General features: G+C 38.7%; 4 protein-coding genes across 4 annotated transcripts; all 4 read left to right on the forward strand.

The window, feature by feature from the left end:
- Positions 1 to 1,557: 1,557 nt before the first annotated feature.
- On the forward strand, positions 1,558 to 4,437 carry LOC135616950 (V-type proton ATPase subunit c''2-like). Its single transcript, XM_065116724.1, has 4 exons — positions 1,558 to 1,789; positions 1,895 to 1,972; positions 3,705 to 3,875; positions 3,972 to 4,437. Exons 1-4 carry the CDS (start codon positions 1,686 to 1,688, stop codon positions 4,141 to 4,143), a joined length of 525 nt encoding a protein of 174 aa, XP_064972796.1. The 5' UTR covers positions 1,558 to 1,685; the 3' UTR covers positions 4,144 to 4,437.
- Positions 4,438 to 6,140: 1,703 nt separating this feature from the next.
- On the forward strand, positions 6,141 to 10,138 carry LOC135616951 (26S proteasome regulatory subunit 8 homolog A-like). Its single transcript, XM_065116725.1, has 9 exons — positions 6,141 to 6,457; positions 6,727 to 6,824; positions 8,093 to 8,317; positions 8,440 to 8,502; positions 8,635 to 8,798; positions 9,029 to 9,185; positions 9,279 to 9,377; positions 9,479 to 9,589; positions 9,833 to 10,138. Exons 1-9 carry the CDS (start codon positions 6,253 to 6,255, stop codon positions 9,971 to 9,973), a joined length of 1,263 nt encoding a protein of 420 aa, XP_064972797.1. The 5' UTR covers positions 6,141 to 6,252; the 3' UTR covers positions 9,974 to 10,138.
- Positions 10,139 to 11,133: 995 nt separating this feature from the next.
- On the forward strand, positions 11,134 to 15,473 carry LOC135616954 (cytochrome c oxidase subunit 5b-1, mitochondrial-like). The gene is made up of 5 exons (XM_065116730.1): positions 11,134 to 11,381; positions 11,508 to 11,703; positions 14,816 to 14,882; positions 15,023 to 15,102; positions 15,187 to 15,473. The coding sequence occupies exons 2-5, from the start codon at positions 11,671 to 11,673 to the stop codon at positions 15,391 to 15,393; spliced, it is 387 nt and encodes a 128-aa protein (XP_064972802.1). The 5' UTR covers positions 11,134 to 11,381; positions 11,508 to 11,670; the 3' UTR covers positions 15,394 to 15,473.
- A 137-nt stretch (positions 15,474 to 15,610) lies between these two features.
- On the forward strand, positions 15,611 to 17,937 carry LOC135618050 (U-box domain-containing protein 12-like). The gene is made up of 4 exons (XM_065118951.1): positions 15,611 to 16,540; positions 17,295 to 17,386; positions 17,471 to 17,540; positions 17,881 to 17,937. Exons 1-4 carry the CDS (start codon positions 15,611 to 15,613, stop codon positions 17,935 to 17,937), a joined length of 1,149 nt encoding a protein of 382 aa, XP_064975023.1.
- Positions 17,938 to 19,223: the final 1,286 nt, after the last annotated feature.

The raw sequence follows: 19,223 nt of genomic DNA on the forward strand, positions 1-19,223 counted from the left end.
ATACTTTGCATAGCATATAGAGGAACGGTCGAAGGCTTCATAGTCCCATTTTAGTTAGGTTTGGTGGCTATTTTAGGCTTGTAAATAAAAATTATGTTAGGTAGTCACTTATGAGAGATATTCGATCTGTAGTGGATCATTTTGGACTCTTTGTTATGTAATTGTTCAAAACTTGTAAAGTCTGTTTGTAATTTGCATTGGCTATGAAGTGTTTACTGAAATGATTGCTTGTAGATCTTGAGTGAGGTACTTTTTCTAAATTGTTTTCTCTTTTGTAGGTCCTAAGGGATCATGGAAGGTTTCAGGGAGGCTGACCTTTATGGACGAATATGCAAGGGTACTCAAGGAAGCTATAGCTCGACATTGATAACCATATATGATGGTGCCCAAGGCAAGCGAGATGCTTGGTAAAGGATGAGACCATGTAAGGTGGAATAGGTTGCTCAATTACCGAAATAGTTATGCAAAGCTCACAAAGGTGAGGGGAATTGCTAACTCGAAGAATTTGGTACTCATGCAAGGGCTTGTATGCCGACGATGGAATGTTCGTGGCCATCCCAAGGTGATCAAATCTCGACACCATAGAGCATTAAAACTTTCTCTTTAGTATGAGTAGGATACGTTCGTAGGAGGCTGAATTGTGCAACGAGTTCAGCATATTGCTAGGCCTTGAGGGGTGACCTTCGTTCGAATAATTTTGTCTCTTATGATCGCCCTCCCTCTCGTTACTTCCTCGTTAAGATGGTTAGAATACTCATCTATGGTCACCTCTCGTCCATCATTATTATCATGCCAACCTTATTCACTACGACGTTGCTTTGCTAGTAATCTCTTCCATCATCAATATCATCTTATCCTAACAAGAAGAAAATGCGAGAAGGAGAGACCGCATAAGAAGAGAAGAAGAGATGTTATCACTATGACGTTGCTGTCACTACCACCCTATTGATCTTTCTCTTGTCTTTTCTACGATTCTGTCTCGGATGAGGATGAAGATAATAAAGAAAACTACTAGTAAAATAGCAACACGACGAAAGAGGTTGACATGATGACAATGTTAAACAAGAATAAGAATACACTTGAGGGTTTTATTAACACACAAGAATAAGAATATACTTAAGAGTTTTATAAAGAATAATTATATGAGGAGAAGCTAAGGAGGTGGAGGGCATGAGAGGACCAAAGGTGATATTATATTTTAAAAAATAAGAGATACTCTCTAAGGAAAAGAATAAAAAAATATTTTTTAAAAAAATTATCTATATATATAATAAATAGAAAATTTTCTTTGGATATGTTACTGTTTGTAATATCTAACACTGCATGTGTCGCGACTCGGTTCACGAGGGAGTGGACGAGGCATTGTGGATCGTGCCGGTGGATTCAGACTCGTGCCGCGTGTGGAGACAAGATGTATATATATATATTTTTGGATCTGTTTAAGCTAACAAAAATACATGCGATGTTGTCAAATACGACATGATTCCACGCTTGCCGTTGGAATTTTTGTTTTTGAAACCAGAAAACACACAACAGAAACAATAGAAGACATAACAAGCCCTTATCTCCCGCTCCCCTGCCGATCGCTTGGCTTCCCGTGCGGTCTTCTACCCCAAATCTGTATTTCTTCCCTCCTCGCCGTCACCGGAACCCTAGCCTTCGTCTCATCGGAAGGGATCGTTGCGATGTCGAGCTCGTGGTCGCGGGCGCTGACGCAGATCTCGCCCTACACCTTCGCTTCCATCGGCATCGCCATCTCCATCGGCGTTTCCGTCCTCGGCGCCGCCTGGTGAGACGGTCGAAACCCTTCTTTCTTTCCTGTTCTTCTTTTCGTAGATTTTCTTTATATTTTTCCAATATTTGTCTGATATTTTACTTCTTTCGATTCTTCCAGGGGGATTTATATTACCGGGAGCAGCTTGATCGGTGCGGCGATCAAAGCCCCCAGAATCACCTCGAAAAATCTTATTAGGTGCGTGCTATTTACCATTCAATTAAAGCTTTTGCATGACAATTCGTTGTTTCTTACTCGACTTAGGATCTCTGTGTCTATTTGTATTGCATATCAGGCTCTATAAACCATGGTCTATTGTGAACGCATGATTTTTTGTTGCACGGCCAACTACAGGTAAAATAGTTCATGATGAGCTGACGGGTAGAATATTAATTTCCTTTGATCGACAACTGAACATTGAGAGATCTTGTTGTGATTCTACATTTATGCGATCTTTTTTGCACTATGCTTCCATGTAATAGTGAATTATCTTTCTTGATATGTGATGGTTACTAATCCAGGCCTTCAACTCCGCATATTATCTGATTGTCCTGTCAAAATTATATATGTGTGTGTGCTCTTCTATACTTCAGAATGATATCTTTTGGTATGAGATTGGCCAATTGCACCCCTTTACCTTTATTTGACTTGAGAGGGAAGCTGATGGATACTCCAGTATTAGAGTTATGAAAAAAATGGTGGGACTCTGTCTGTGCTAGTGGTGCCTGAAACCGAATGCAAAAATTATTCTGTGAGATTTGCTCGAAAGGACTTAGAAATCAGTGACGTATCTGTCCAAACTTGATTTGACTTTTGATCGATCTGTATTTCTGCAACTTATTATTGATTTGAGGTAGGACGAACAATTAAAAAACCATTTGTAAACAAGAAGTTGTTGGGTCCTAACTTTTAGGAATGCCACTGAGCCTTTTTGAGGGCAAAATCATTAGTCAAACTAAGGGTCATAACTCTTTTTTCTTGTATATAATGGAACTTTCTTAGGTTTATTCCACCTCTCGTATTCCTAATCAACTGTTTCATTTAGACGATGCATCTAGATCTCTTGGGTCATCACCTTTAGTTTTTCCTGTTTTTTAACTTCAGTGAAACAATTCCAATTGGTCAAGGATGTAAATGTTTACAACTTTTATCTTTTATAGTGACCCCACACATCCATCACAGCTTCTCATTCTGATAATTATTATGCAGTTAGATACCATGGAGGATTGTTTATATTCTCCAGTATTTGATCAGCCATTGAACATCACCTGCAAAGCACTAGTGCTTTGTTGACCTTACAATATCCTGTTCATGGTCGGTCATCTTTTACAGGGGCATTGTTCAAGCCTTTATATCAATTAAAAGTCCGACGGGTTTACATTTGCTACACTAGAAAAGTGATTGGGGAGTAGTTAGTAGACTTGGACATTGCTTTTGAACAGCCAATTACCCATAAATATGACGTGATCATTGGTTTTGCAGAAACTTACAGATGCCAGTCTAGCTACTAGTTTTTTGTTCATATCCTGCCTTTCGGGATAGTGACCTGGCCTATTATTCCCCTTCTGGATGTATTGAGGTCCTTGCAGTTTCATGCATTGTTATTCATGAGACTGGATTTCCTATTGGTAAGGAGCTTTGGTTCATTTTTGAAAGTTGATTTGCCTTAATCAGGATAGGTCCTGTATTTGATATTCAAATTTTGGTTCATGTTCATCTTATTTTATAAATCTCAACTTAGATATACAATGACAACTTGAAGTTTTATGGCACATGCATGCTCTACATCGAACTGTTTGTGGATGGCTTTCTGTCATGTGCCTTTTACAAATAATAGTGTGATTAGCTGCTCAACAAACACATTTGTGGTTATCAATATTTGCATTTGAGGCCTTGTAGCACTTCTAAAGTCAATTTATGGTGTCTTCAGTGTTATTTTCTGTGAGGCTGTTGCCATATATGGTGTTATAGTAGCAATTATCCTGCAAACAAAACTGGAAAGTGTGCCATCATCGAAGATATATGACCCCGAGTCTCTTAGAGCTGGATATGCAATATTTGCTTCTGGGATCATCGTCGGTTTTGCAAATCTCATGTGTGGGTACGTTACACCACAACAATTATATCTAGACTCAAGGGGAATGCAGAAACATCAGTGGTTCATCCAGGTGTTCTGACTTGTGCTTTCTTTTAACAGGCTGTGTGTGGGAATAATTGGAAGCAGCTGTGCTCTCTCTGATGCTCAAAACTCTTCTCTTTTCGTAAAGATTCTGGTGATCGAAATATTTGGCAGTGCACTTGGGTTATTTGGTGTGATTGTTGGTATAATTATGTCAGCTCAAGCAACATGGCCAGCAAAAACTGCATGAGCTAGGTCTGTTTGCTCCTCTACCGGAAACACGAAGCTTGTGCAGTGTATCTCGAATCATAATCAGTGTTCAAAACCATATCAGGTTTCATGTAGCCGTTCCTCGAAACACTACTGTTTTTTGCTTCGCCTATCCGGAATCTGCCTTTGTGCACTGGTATCCCTTTGGTTTTTTTTTTTACTTCTATTCTATTTTCTGAGACAAATAAATCATATTCATGGCTTGTCTCATGATGGCATTGTATGGAATACTAAATTTGTGCATTTATGAGCATCATCTCCTCTAAGATCATCATATTTAGATGTTTGCATTTCTTAATTTGATGTGAAAGAATCAGTAGTCGGAAATTTATGGTCTTATTAGTATTGCTGTTAGTTGATGTGAAAGAATCTATATTCACAGTTCTATCCCTATTAAGCACATAGATTATCTTTTGACTCAAAAACTGCTCTTAAATTGTGCAATTAAGCAGCTCAGTATGATTGGTCGTCTTAACATGACTTCCAAAAAGAAGTTTAACAGATCCTGAAGTTTTGTGGTATCCGTTGGTTCATAAGATATACAATTCTCCTCATAATTGTTTTTAGGTAAATCAGATTCGAATCAGGACCTTGGCATGATAATCACTATGCCGGTGTCAAAAGGATTCAAATATTTAAAAATATATATAATCATAAATTTTTATTATTTAAGATAAATTATATAATTTTTTATCGTTAAGATGGGTAAAAAGATGGTAAAAAGTTTTAGTTAAATTTAAAATATTTACATCTTTATTTATAGTTTAGGTTTTTTCAGATTTTTTTATTTTTTTTCGTATCACTAATATTACTATGTCATTGGGATGTGTGTTTTCAATTATGTTCATATCATATTAAATAATTTTTACTTATTTTATTATTTATTAAAATAATAGTTAATTGTTTACGAATAAATATTTTTTTTAGTAACTATAAATATCCATCTCAACATTTTTATCTTGTCAACATAATTTTTTTATATATTTTTTTTTTAACTATCCAACACCCATGGTCTCATAGTTATCTTTTTTTTTATCTTAAAGATATCCAATCATCATCCATGACTCTGAACGTCTATTGTTATTTTAATTATTTTATTTTATTTTTATATAAATAGTATATTTTATTAATTTTTTTATTTCATTAAATAATTGATATAAGATATCTAAAGCTTTTACAAAAGGATTTTTTATCCATCTAATTTAATTATTTTATCCTGTCTATTTTTAGAATCATTAAAATTATATTTTACACATGCAGTTTTAGTCCTAGTTAATTTAAAATCTTTAGTTTTTAAGACTTAATAACTTAAGTTTATAATTATTCAAATTAGGGTCTAACTAACTAAAACAATATCATCGACAAATAACATAAACCAAGGTGGTTTATGTAAGTGCTTAGTTTATTCATCCATCATCAATATGAAAAGACAGAAACTTAATACGAATATTTAGTGTAATTTTATGTTAATAGAAAATTCATTAGATATACTCCTTATAGTTCTAATACCAATAGCTATAATATCATACACATCTTTAATAACATCAATATAATTATAATCAGTGAATACACATATTTATTTTAAAATAAATCATAATAATTTTTTAGGAATTCTATCATAGATTTATTCGAAGTCAATAAAAATCATATATAATTTTTTTTCTTTCTAAATTTTTATTAATTATATTAATAAATAAAATAACTTTCATGATTGATAATATATATATATATATATATATATATATATATATATATATATATATGAAAACCAAAATAAATTTTAGAGATATTTATTTTAATTTTTTTATATAAAAAATATATATTAAATTTAGAAGGATAAAAACACTATTTAAAGATATGCATCAACATTAGTGCAACGCCGCACATGAGGCGTGTATACTAGATTAAAAAAAAAAAAAACCGATTTTTCCGGGGGTTTTATATATGGAAAAAAGAAAGAGGAAAGAAATTGGATGGTATGTATATGAAGAGAGAGGAAACGAAAGCAGAGAAGACGCGAGAGCTGACGGGCGTGTGCGATCGGATCTAGATAGATAGATTTCGCTTGGGTGAAGCCGGGGGCAGGACGATGGCAACGGCCGTGGTGGAGAAGAAGCAACCGATGGAAGCGGAGGGGGAGATGTGTGCGCCGCCGTCGAGACCCAGGGGAGGCGGAGGCGAGGGGTTGCGGCAGTACTACCTGCAGCACATCCATGACCTCCATCTCCAGATCCGGCAGAAGACCAACAACCTCCAGCGCCTCGAGGCCCAGCGGAACGACCTCAACTCTCGAGGTTCGGAAACCCTAATCCTACCCAATTCTTCCTGCACCGTTGGTTCTCGATGCCCTAATCCTGCGGCGGGCCCTAGTTTCGGTCTGGAACATGGAAATGGCCGAGAGGATTGATTCCGGATATCTTTTCATTTTTGTCTTGATTAGAATCCCAAAAAGGCTCAAGCGGAAAAGATCAAATCTTGATGCATCCCATGCTATAGGCTTCAATCGCGTTCTATGCCCTTCTCACTTTTGGTTTAATCTGATGCATCTGGCACGTGATTGCAGTGCGAGCGCTTCGAGAGGAGTTGCAGCTACTTCAAGAGCCTGGTTCGTATGTTGGCGAGGTGGTTAAGGTGATGGGGAAATCGAAGGTCTTAGTCAAGGTAACTCTTGGGTTCGTTTGATTTTTTTTTAATATTCTAACATAATTCATTTCACAATTATGATTTCTTTTTCCCCCTAAGAAATACCGCAACAAATTTTTTTTTTTTTGTTGCAGTTTTTCCTCTCAAATTTGTTTGTTGAAGATACTTATTCATATCTTGATTGACCTTACCAGAAACAGGAAAAAAGAAATTTGAATTCTCTGTACTGCATTACACAGAGCTTAATTGTGGAAAAAATTCTTGTAGCTGACCCAAATAGTTGGACATCGTTGCTTCTTGTCATAATATCTAATTTCTGCTTTTCCTAGGTTGCTGTCGGGCTGTAGTTAATGTGGTTTCCAAGATTGATATTTACTCACTATCATATATGTACAACTCTGATTATATGCATTTTAATGGTGTACCATTGTATCAGTGGAAGGTTTGGTTACATGTTGTTTGCCCAAAGTAAAATGATATGATTATGTAAAATCAGTAGGATTCGTTTGTGTGGAGAAATACAGTGTTATTTATCTTGAAGGTGAGGTGCCACATAAAGGAAAGCTGAAGCTTGCTACTGTATGTTTGACCATGTAATTCTCTTTTGTGACCATCCACTGTGTATATATATATGGTTTCTTGGTTAATTTGCTAGAAACATGCAACTCATACAATCGTTTGCCTTCTACCTTCTTTTGCCTACTGTTCTATCATATGAATCATGAACTCTTTGGTTGCTGAACTATCTACGTAATGGGCTGTACTCTTTCATGGATACTTATGCACAGTCTTACCTTCTGTGTCTAACAGGATAGGATGAGTTGATTTTCTTTATTCCAGGTCTTGGAAGTTCAAATTTTTTTTTTTTTGGAGGAAATAAGAGTCATGCTATATGATTTATGCTGAATATCTTATTACCAGATTTTAGTGTCATTTGACTTTTTTATTGTTCATATAACTTTGCATCAAAATTAGGTAAAAATAGATTTATATCAGAGATTGCTTACATCACAAACCAGTTTGGTTCTAGTCAATCAAGCTAAGATCCAACCAAATTTAGAAGATGGGTTCCTGCATGATGTCTAGAGTGAGTGTGTGTTTTCGGCTTTTAGACAATTGGGACTGCAGCTTTCTTTGTGATCATTCTTCTTTTGCTAATAGCAAATATATTTGTACTATTATTATGTCTTCCTCGCTGCAAGAAAAGTCGGCTGCATTTTGTTCTCTAAAGTTTTGTAAATATTCAGTGATTGCACATTGTTACATTCATTCTTTCCCCTTTTTAGGTCCATCCCGAAGGAAAATATGTTGTTGATATTGATAAGAGCATTGATATAACAAAGTTAACACCATCAACCAGAGTTGCTCTTCGGAATGATAGTTATGTTCTTCACCTAATTTTGCCTAGCAAAGTAGATCCTCTAGTCAATCTTATGAAGGTCGAAAAGGTACCTGATTCCACCTATGACATGATTGGTGGTCTTGACCAGCAAATTAAGGAGATAAAGGAGGTCAGTGATAGTTCCAAAAGCCTTTATAACCTATTTGGTTATGGCCTTTCCATTTATGAGCATGCTTGATTTGTTAAATCACTTGTTGCCCATGTAATAAACGCCTGCTACTTTATTTACAGGTTATTGAACTTCCAATTAAGCATCCTGAGTTGTTTGAAAGCCTTGGAATAGCACAACCAAAGGTACTACTATCATAGTCATTGCTTATTAGTAATTTTCTTTTTCGGATGAGTTAGACGGCACTTAAATGCCATCTGTTCTACAATGTAACTCCATGTATTGCATATACAATATTAAGTTTGGTTTCTTTGCAGGGAGTCTTGCTTTATGGGCCTCCTGGCACGGGGAAAACTCTATTAGCAAGAGCCGTTGCTCATCATACTGATTGCACATTCATAAGGGTTTCTGGTTCTGAGTTGGTTCAGAAATACATAGGAGAGGGGTCTAGAATGGTTCGGGAACTATTTGTTATGGCCAGGTATATTGAGATGAAGTTTTAACTCATAACTTCCGTAAGATTTTTTTGATAATTTTTTTGCTTATCTATATCATGGCCTTCAACAATAATGTAAAACCTTGCTAATTCATTTGTAATCTCCCTCATTGCATACACGTTTAGCAAGGATTTAAGATATCATGATAGGAGTAGTTAGTGACCTTATTCCCTTCGATGAACTGATGTGATTCGTGCAAATCTTTCTTTTCAAGGGAACATGCTCCTTCAATAATATTCATGGATGAAATAGACAGTATTGGATCTGCTAGAATGGAGTCTGGTACTGGTAATGGTGACAGTGAAGTGCAACGTACTATGCTGGAGCTTCTAAACCAGCTTGATGGCTTTGAAGCATCAAACAAAATTAAAGTACATTGATATCTTGCTTGTGAACATTAGATGTATTGATATTATTGGTGCATTATTGATCTGTGTGCCAACTAAATTACATTTTTTATTCAGGTTCTGATGGCCACAAATCGGATAGACATCCTGGACCAAGCACTCCTCAGGCCTGGACGGATTGACAGAAAAATTGAGTTCCCTAATCCCAACGAAGAGGTAGATGATTAGCATATGATTAAGTTTCTTCATTATTATTTTCTAGAATTTCCATCAACTTTTTAGATACAATACGATATAAACATTCAATTGTATTCCAGTCCCGCTTTGATATTCTAAAGATTCACTCGAGGAAGATGAACTTGATGCGTGGGATAGATCTTAAGAAAATTGCAGAGAAGATGAATGGAGCATCTGGAGCAGAACTCAAGGTATTCGCTTCTCATTGTTTTGTTTTCCAATGCATTCTTGCTTCATGGTTGTTATTATTATCCTGTTAATCTTTTTTACAAAGAGTAGTAATTGCATGTGCATGCAAGTACATATGCAACCCAACTGACTCGAGATAAAACTGACAACCTCTCTTCTGGGTCAGCCTTTTAAATCAAAATTTAGCTTTTGACTCTGTTATGGAAACTTTGGAGCACACATCACGAGTTGCTGTTTGTCTGCAGGCTGTGTGCACAGAAGCAGGGATGTTTGCTCTCAGGGAAAGAAGAGTTCATGTGACACAAGAAGATTTCGAGATGGCCGTTGCTAAAGTCATGAAGAAAGAAACAGAGAAGAACATGTCCCTGCGAAAACTATGGAAATAGATTCTTTCCCATTCGTCACTTGGTTGTTTCTGAAAGGATATAAACGACAGTAACCATTAACTCTGTGTGTTGGCATTATAACTCTAGAACTTTCATCATCAAGTGTGAGGCACTGAAGTCTTATAGTGTTCCCATGGATGTAAGATTCTGCCCTTACTTCCAGAACGATTTTTGTGTGCTTATGGTGTTTGGCAATTCTGAATCTGATTGTTTAAAGTAGCAAAAGTTGGTAGTAGTGGTCTACTGATATCGGATTCCGGGTCAGGCAAGCTCTCAGGACATGGTTAATCTGATGTTTAAATCTTCATGCCTATTTAGTGATTTGGCTGTCGAATACACAAGATTAATGATCTCTATCTAAGTTCTGGATGTGTGATTTGGAAGTTGGTTAAGGCTACTTGATCAGTAGCTGCAGGTTAATATGATCAGAAAAGCTTGTTCGTGAGTCATTATTCAAACTAGTTGCTGCAGTTGTCAATTTCACGTTTGGGTATCTTGACAATGCCCACTGATAATAGGCCTTGTTTTATCCTATGCCATGTGTTCTCTTTTCTTCTTTTTTTTTTTTTCGGTTTTTTAACTAATAAGTTTTATATGTGCATGTTTACTTTTAAGTACTCCAATCAAAAGTAGGTTAAGCTTAATTTATGCTTATGATTGATTATGTGATAAATATCGGTCTTTTATGTTTTCTGCTTTAAGAGATCTTATATTGGTCTTTTATAAAAATAAAATAAAACTCTCTATGGAGAATTTTGAAAATAATTCAATTTTATGTATATGCACTTTTATTTATTTTAAACCTTTTTTAATCAAACGAGTGAAGATTCAAATGTTTGACTTTCTCGGAACATAATAAATTCTTGACGTTTTAGATTCTTCTAAGCTGAACCATCTCAACCCAAAAAGAGCAACTCATTCGAAATATTATTGTATCTTGCCTTGGGTCAATTGCCTTCATATTTTTTATGCGGTTCATGTAATTATATTACTATAACTATTGTTATCGATATCGTTATAATCGTAATGAATTTTATTATTATTATTATTATTATTATTATTATTATTATTATTATTATTATTATTGGCGATAATTGTGTTCTTATACCTTTGTTCCGACCTAACTCGGCAACAGTGAAGGCCATTTAAAAGCCCAAGCTGTGTTGAGTGGTCTCTTCACTCTTTTCTCCTCTTTACCGAGCCAAGAGCAACCGAAAGGGGAGGCCCGCCCGTCGACCTGAGAACACAGCCGAGCGTGAGACGATGTGGAGAAGGGTTTGCGTCGCTTCCTGTCGACCCGCTCTCCGGAAGCCCCACGCCTCCGCCGCCGCCCTCGCCCTCGCCCCCGTCCTCTCCTCTTCGCCCTCGTGGAACACGCCGCGGCTCTCCTTCTCCTCCTCTGCCTCCGGTGGATCCTTCCTTCCTTCCGTCCTTTCTTTAGGGCTCTCTCTTCTTTTTCTTTCTGTTTTGATCTCGAGATCGTCGAGGCTGACGGGGGTTCGGTCGATCTCTCTTCCTGTCGTTCATGTTTCAGGTGATGGATCGTTGAAGAAGAGGGTGGTGGTGATGCCGATCGTCATGCCGTTTTCGATCCTTCTCTTCTTGGTGGGTGTTGGATGCTATGAGGTGCCGAGAAAATGACCATCTTTTGGTGGGTGTTGTCTCGTTTACATATCTAGGGGAAAAAGCGGTTCGATATGGACGCCTCCATAGGCCCCTTCGGCACCAAGGTAGGCAGAATCTTCGGTTCCTTCCTTGGATTTTCTTCTTCTCTGATGTGATTATAGAAACTTGCCTCGTGTTGACAGAATGCATTCGTGTACAACTTTCTCTTTGGGGAATCCCTATGCATACATATGCATCTTTCGTACTTCCTTTTGTGGCTTTAGACTGCTTTTTTGGGATCTTCGGGTTATGATGTAAAATGCCTGTTGATTAAGTTTCGTCGGTGCCCCTTTAATCGATCTCAGAAATCAAGATGAAGTGATTCAACTCCTTTACGCAGTCTCTGTTCTTAACAGTCTTATGCTGATGCTTTCGAAGCTTAAGTTGCAACTTGGAAAATATTATGGGAGTTCTAATACAATGTTTTATTGTTCCATGAAAAACACAAATGCAAGTGAGAGAATGTATGACATTGGAATCCATAATGTTATATTTCTTCAGTTGTTAGTCTAGACAATGCTCGAAAAACAATAAAAATTCGTATGTCTCTTGATGGATGTCTTTGGAGTTCTTTGGATGAAGTGCCTTGTTTTTGTTGATAATTCGCTATTGGGATAATGGGCGTTTTATTATTAGACAAGCTTGTCATTGTTTTTCAGAATTTATTCACTTGATTCTTGCTCAACTGCATGGCATATTAGGTTTTTGTAAATGATTTGCAGAGATATGATGATGGTTTCCATTCCTGCATTAGGATGTGTGTCCAATGTTTTGTTGGTCTATAGATGAAGCAGCTGTACAAATTAATGCATATTATACATCTTATTCTTCGCTCTTTAAAGTTAGAAACAAGTTTTTCAATATTCATACTTTGGGACATTGCTACAGTCAGTGGATTGCTTGAGACTATAAACAAGCTTTGGATCAAAACAAGCTGTTATTTGGAGATCCTTTTGGGTTTCCACACAGAAATCATGGCAAGTATTTAGGTACAACATGTTGAAGGGCACTTTATGGTGGTAATATGTTGATATTCTGATAAGTAATAACTGCCAATGTCATAAACCTTTGTGATTGGCCTTCAGTCATACTCATTTTGGTCACAATGTTACACACATGTCAGTTTGTTTTCAAAGAAAATTTCAAACCAACTCGAGCCTTTTGTGTTCTTCACAAATTCAAACTGAATTAACTTTATCTGTGGGATGACGAAAAGAGAAACCTACATAATGTAGATCCGCATTTTGGAATCTATGGTAGTCATATTGTACATTATGTTGTACTACACATCAACACTTCTTATATTGTTACTTCAGCAGGTTCCAATTTATTTTTCAGCTTTAAGCTGGACCATAACCAGGGTTTCTCGGTTTTTCACTTTGCAAATTGAAGTGAACTGTTTCATTTTATTTGCACATAGCCAATGCTCATGCCACACCTCATACTAGAAACTTCTAGTGGTAGAAGTAGATATTTTTTTGACAGGTATCACAAACTAGCTGGCTGTAGTCTATAATGAAATGCAAGGAGAGATTTAAAACATCTTCTTTTTACTTCTCCTTATATGGGTGCCACTTAAACGTCTCTTTACCTTTCCGCATATGTTATATTGCTTTTGATATGACCATGCACATTGCAAATTTGTTGTTTTGTGCAATGTGTTGTTATATTGCTTTTTGTTACCTTCTTTTTTTTTAACAAAATTTACCCTTTTCTCATTCTGTTTCACTTTTTTGTTTTGTATAGTTTCAGCCAGTAAAGATTATCCATTTTTCTGGTAATACATCCTTTTTGTTGTTAAAATTTCAAATTTTTCACTTCATTTTCATTTATTTTATCTTTTTTTCTTTGATTTTCACCCAATTACATAGCAACATCAGACTGGAAGGTTCCAATAAACTGAGGTTGGTTGCATGGATCTTTCATCTTTATCGATCTCTGTTTAAGGCAACATACCTAGTTAAAAAAAGAGTAGTCAAATATCTTTTATCTTATTTGGTATATTAATTTTCTTAGGTTCCTCTCTGTCTTTTCTTTTACCATTAAACTTTATTCACTCATATGGTCTAACCAAACATTTACTTGTTTCCCTTGAACTAGATCATGCAATCCAGTTTTCTATTTTTGTTTAATGGAACATCTTTTAAAATAATAGTTTGATTTTAAGCAAATTTAATTTGGTTATGACCTTTTTGCTTAAGAAATTTGATAACGTCTTTATCATTTTGGTTTTCATATGATTTCTTTCAGTTTTTCTAAGTAGACCAACTAAAGTCATTGGCAGCCCATATGAATGGCTCAGCACTGCTTAGGTAGTAATTGGGACTTTTGCCACTTACGATTGATTGATTATCTTGACAGTGAATTCATTATCTTGTCATATGATGAATTCTTTTGTCATTTAGGCTCTTATAGCCTTTTCCTCATATTTTTAAAATGAACCACCTAAAGTCATTTGTGGTCCACATAAATGCCTAGCTGCCACTTAGACAATTTTAGCTTCTTCCACTTAGGGTCACCTAATCCACCTTGACAAAATTGTTCACCACGTTGCGACACATACAAACTAGCTAGCCTCCTTTAGGTACTTGTGATTTTCTAACATTTTTATCAACAAGTTGATCAAACTAGGCATCTTTTTAACCATGTAGGATATCAGAGTAGATCAGTTTGATCCTTGATTTCTTCTTTATGACATGCTTTGCTTTCTTGGTCCGCTGACTTTGACTTTTGTTAGTCCACATCCTTGTAAGAACATTATATAATAAATTCCTCTTTTTTCCATAATTGATGACACCTAAGAGATTGAGAATCTGCGATAATGGTACATTATGTTTTTCCAAAAATAAAGAGTATCTAACCTAGGTTATGTTATTTCGGAACCAAATGCGTCCTAGATGCTGTTGGAAGTAGAATTAGAAAAATCAAGGCTTAATCCTGTGTTTTAATTCGGCAATGGTTTTTTAGGATGTCGTTCCCTATCAATTAGTGCAAATAACCCAAGTTGAGCAATATGCATTTCACAAGGTATTAGTATGATGTAGCATTATTGGAAACAGGGGATCCTTTATTTAGGTCCTTGTACATCAAAGTTTGCTCAGTATATTACTTGGTTCTATTACTGCACCAAATTGTGCAGTTTTCTCTTGTGATCAATATCGTTTGGTCTACTTGTAGGAAGCTCCTGCTGTCATCGAAGCCTACTATGACAAGAGGATAGTTGGCTGTACTGGTGGCGACGGCGGTAAGTTGATAAGTTTAAGATGGCTATGGCATTCTAACTTTTCGCTTTTGCAGGTCTCCTTCCATGCTATTACTTTTATCTCTTTCTGATAACAAAATAAAACAAGCGTTCTTTGTTCGACATCTTACCTTGGTTTGCAGAGGATAAGCACGATCTCGTATGGTTCTGGTTGGAGAAAGGCAAACCGCACGAATGCCGGGTCTGCTCCCAATGCTACGTGGTAATTGAGACCCCCTTTTTTTCTACTAAGAAAGCTTTGAAACAAATACGAGGCTACTGTAAGCTTTTCTTTTGGTTTCTGCAGCTCGAAGTGATCGGCGAGGGAGGGCCGCCGGATGACGAGGTTGATCTCGAGGTTGATGGCGAGGGAGGCCTTCATGTGGTTGATCACGAGGTTGATGGCGAGGGAGGGCCTTCGATCTTTCTTGCCCAAGCATGGCTTATCTTTTTGCTCGCCCTTTTGCTTTTCCATACATTATCTGCACTGTCAAATACTCCATGGCTACATTAGACTATTCATTCTCTCTTCCTTGATATCAATGTCCGATCGTTGTAGGGATGCTAAGCTAATATTGTGAAATTGTTCTTGCATCGTGTTGTGTTGCGATACAAGTATCTGATGATTTCGATGCCAATGGATCATTGGAAACATCGTCATCGACACCTACTCCGTTCTTCCGTCTTTAAAGTCAGCACCCGAAACGAAGCCACACAGCAGAAGCCCAACCATGCCAACCCAAGCCGTGGACGCCACCATCGCCGATTGCCTTGCTCAAGCCCAGTCGGACTCAGTGGAAGCTCGGACCTCCGCCCTCACCACCCTCTCTGCCCTCACCAGGCTCAGCAGCCGCAACCGAGACCTCCTCTCCCACACCCAACACGCTCTTCCCCTCCTCCTCGGACTCTCCCACTCCGAGCCCACCCTTCCCCTCGCCCTCTCCGTCCTCCTCCATCTCTCCCTCAACCCCAACCTCAAGCAACCCCTGGCTGCCGTCCCCGGCTTCGTCCCCCGCCTCAACTCCCTCGTCCTCAGCCCCTCCGCCTCCACCCAGGCCGCCAAGCTCGCCGCCTCCCTCATCTGCAGCCTCGCCATGCACGACAAGAACAAGGCCCCGCTCGGCGTCGCCGGCGCCGTGCACACGGTCGTCGAGGCGCTTGGCTGCTCCGCCGCGAGGCCTCACGTCCTCAGCTCCCTCGCGGAGCTGGTGCAGTTCCACGGCAACTGCACCCTAGCCGTCCGCGCCGGGGCGGTGCCCGTGCTCGCTAGGATCGTCGGAGGCCTCGCCGAGGACCTCGGCGCGACGTGCGTCGTCGTCCTGGCGCGCATGGCGAGGTTCGAGGAGGGCATACAAGCGATCCGGGAGGTGGAGGGGGTGGTGGGCACGCTGGTGGACTGGTTGAGGAGGGGTTGCATAGCGAGCAAGGAGAGCGCCATGGAGGTCCTGGCGAGGTTGTTCGAGGAGCGTGACGAACTCATGCGGGAGACGGCGGGGAGGGACGACTTCTCCTCCTTGCTCGCCGACCTGTCGATCGGAGGATCCACGAAGCTGCGGGAGAAGGCCGGATTGCTCATGAAGATGATGGAGTCGTCGGATTTGGATTTGGATTGGGATGTGGAAGGAAAGCCCGCCCGTGGCGGAAACTCCATGAGACTCGAGGTGGAGAGAGATGATGGAGCGAGCGTTGCATGTTGATGCCGGTCAAATAGTAGTCATTAAACTCTCACTTTCTTGGGTAATCAGTTCATGGGATGAAGAGTGCTTTGCTTTCTCATCATGCTTGAGAATCACTTGGCCCATTAATCTCTCTCACCCTATTAAAAGAGGGCAAATCATGTACTCACTTGGCTCATTAACATCTCTCATTCACATAGTCTCTGAAGCACCAAATGATGTCAGAGAGTTGCACAAACCTGAATGGTATTGAACAGTGTATCATCTCAAATACCACACCTGAATGCACAGTAAAATACATGGGATTCTTCACTGGAGAAACACTGCAGATGTCATAAATGTGGCATCAGCTTGACAATTTTCTCGAGGGATTTTGTAGACACATTTTCTCGATCATAGTATTTTATTATTCCCTGTTGACCTCAATTGTGTTCAGCTTTTGTTATTGTTCTATACAAAAGCTTCCTAATGCCAGATCTGAAATCTTACTCACCACATTTGAGTGAAAGATAGTCGATCAGCTTAACCTTATGAATCATAGTCCCAAAACTAATATTGAACTTGAGATCCAACTTTGAATGCATCTCCCATGTAGCTGAGATCCTTCCTGTGCACACAATTATACCAGGCAAGAAGAGCACTCGTACTGCCGATGGATCTCCACCACTTCATTAAATGAAACATTGAGTACAGGAATAAAGTAGTCTCTATACATCTGTTTTGCGACTGTCTATGATAGGATTCTGGAATCAGCAACACTCCAAGCATGCAACAATCTTTCCACCCTCCTCAGTGCTTGCCGATGCCCGTAATGGTCTCACAAAACGTGAGGTTAGTAGATTACTAGTAAACTGCTCATCTACCTGTCCTCTCTTGGATCATCCAGTGTCTTCTATCTTCTTCGTGGGTTGTCAGGTTGGGTCCATGCATGTCTGGAGTTTCTGCACATAATGGGAAGGAAGTCCGCACAGCAATGGACATGATTGTGAGGCCAAGCTTTTCGTCAGACAAGAAGACCCTTTTTTTTCCTGTCCACATTGATTAGGTTTTTTGTTTGGATACAGACTGATTTTGTAGCACACAGAACCTTCCCCTGATCATGGTTCTTTCAAGGGGACAGCGTGTGGGCAAGGATAGATGGAAGGTAGTAGCAAGCATCGGACATGGGTGGCCATCTCGACGAACAGCTCACTCTTGTGGGAGCTTTTGGAGGGCTTGGCTAATGTAGTGCATGTTGTACTTAGTAGATGATTTGCACCTACACCTAATATGAGTTGACTTCCTTCAATGACTTTCACTTTATTGTTTTTGGCTTTTGCTTTTAGGATGATGAGGGCAGGTTTCGATCGTCCATCCGTTCGTCGTCGGAGGTGAATGATTGACGCCAATCACGTCGGTTTTTTCTACATGAAACACATCGTAAATCTTCGGAAAGAATCAGATGGATCTTGTCGAGCAGGATACAAACTATCTTTGATGAGTTATGAGGTGAGCCACACAACCTAAAAGTGGGTGAATATTTTGTTTTTAGGAACCTATGACTGATTATTCCTAGTGGGTGAGTTCTGGAAACTAATTTTAATATGAAACCCGAAAGAGTTGATGGAAGAATATGGTATGAAGTAAAGATTCACAGAATTTACGTCTAATATGATCTCTCATATGTCAGAAGAGAACATGGAAAATGGACAGAGAGGGGACAAGGTTGGTCGTTGTTGGTTAAGGCAGAGGCTGAGGGATCAAAGTTTGCAGCCAGGGATAGGGCTTTATGCTTCCCATTGTGTTCCTCTCTCTTCTCTCAGCCCTGCAGCTGATGCTAAAGCCAAAAGGAAGATGATAGACGAAGCTGAGCCACCCTGCCTGCCTCCGGTACCAAGTAAAAGTCTGTAAGAATTGAGATGTGGTATATACGATCCGTTTGAGGAGGCTTCTTCCACTCCTGTACTACCACCATCCTCTCTCTCTCTCTCTCTCTCTACAGGAAAACACAGCTAATGCTGCTACTCTGGCAACTCACAAGTCTCCAGTGTCAACAGGTAAAAGTGGATGCCAAGTGGAAGCTGTTTGACGATCTTCACCTTCTCTAAAAAACCTTGATCAGATTGACATCTGCTTTTATGATTATTACATGCAGAGAAAACCACACTCTTCAGTTCTGTTTCCCTAAACCTAAAACCAGTACTTGAGTGATGAGCATGGATGAAGATTAGTCCTAATAGATGAACAAGTCAAACAATATATATACATCATCCATGCCTTCAATGAATAGTAGGAAACCAGTGAATGAGATCACATGCCATTGCAAGCTAAGGTAGGCGATCTTAAAGTAGGAGAAGAGTGACATGCGAGTAGGGCATTAATGTGTGGCACGGACACTGCATGCTTCACCTACTCATCTTCAACCTTCGACTTCTCTGTAAAGGTCCAATTCTTACGGCCACTCACGCCATTCCACCGCTACGAGACTCTCTCTCTCTCTCCAAGAAACCATATCAAAGAGATCAATGTACACACTCTTATATGTGACAAAAGACTTTTCGACCGTCATGAAATTAATTATGTGGTGGATGACAATCTCTTTCTTTCTTTTGAAGGCTTGTATGATATATAGAGTATATTTATTCTTTTATTTGATGACATAAATAAATAAAAAAACTATTACTTCAAA

This window comes from Musa acuminata, chromosome BXJ2-7, assembly GCF_036884655.1.
Source record: "Musa acuminata AAA Group cultivar baxijiao chromosome BXJ2-7, Cavendish_Baxijiao_AAA, whole genome shotgun sequence".
Taxonomy (NCBI): domain Eukaryota; kingdom Viridiplantae; phylum Streptophyta; class Magnoliopsida; order Zingiberales; family Musaceae; genus Musa; species Musa acuminata.

Coding starts and splice junctions, on each gene's coding strand:
- LOC135616950 (XM_065116724.1), top strand. CDS start 1,686: ATGTCGAGCTCGTGGTCGCGGGCGCTGACGCAGATCTCGCCCTACACC. Junction 1,790..1,894: donor TCCGTCCTCGGCGCCGCCTG/GTGAGACGGTCG, acceptor CGATTCTTCCAG/GGGGATTTATATTACCGGGA. Junction 1,973..3,704: donor ACCTCGAAAAATCTTATTAG/GTGCGTGCTATT, acceptor TGGTGTCTTCAG/TGTTATTTTCTGTGAGGCTG.
- LOC135616951 (XM_065116725.1), top strand. CDS start 6,253: ATGGCAACGGCCGTGGTGGAGAAGAAGCAACCGATGGAAGCGGAGGGG. Junction 8,318..8,439: donor AAATTAAGGAGATAAAGGAG/GTCAGTGATAGT, acceptor CTTTATTTACAG/GTTATTGAACTTCCAATTAA. Junction 9,186..9,278: donor AAGCATCAAACAAAATTAAA/GTACATTGATAT, acceptor TTTTTTATTCAG/GTTCTGATGGCCACAAATCG.
- LOC135616954 (XM_065116730.1), top strand. CDS start 11,671: ATGGACGCCTCCATAGGCCCCTTCGGCACCAAG. Junction 14,883..15,022: donor CTGTACTGGTGGCGACGGCG/GTAAGTTGATAA, acceptor CTTGGTTTGCAG/AGGATAAGCACGATCTCGTA. Junction 15,103..15,186: donor TCTGCTCCCAATGCTACGTG/GTAATTGAGACC, acceptor TGGTTTCTGCAG/CTCGAAGTGATCGGCGAGGG.
- LOC135618050 (XM_065118951.1), top strand. CDS start 15,611: ATGCCAACCCAAGCCGTGGACGCCACCATCGCCGATTGCCTTGCTCAA. Junction 17,387..17,470: donor ATGGTCTCACAAAACGTGAG/GTTAGTAGATTA, acceptor GTGGGTTGTCAG/GTTGGGTCCATGCATGTCTG. Junction 17,541..17,880: donor GCACAGCAATGGACATGATT/GTGAGGCCAAGC, acceptor TTTTGCTTTTAG/GATGATGAGGGCAGGTTTCG.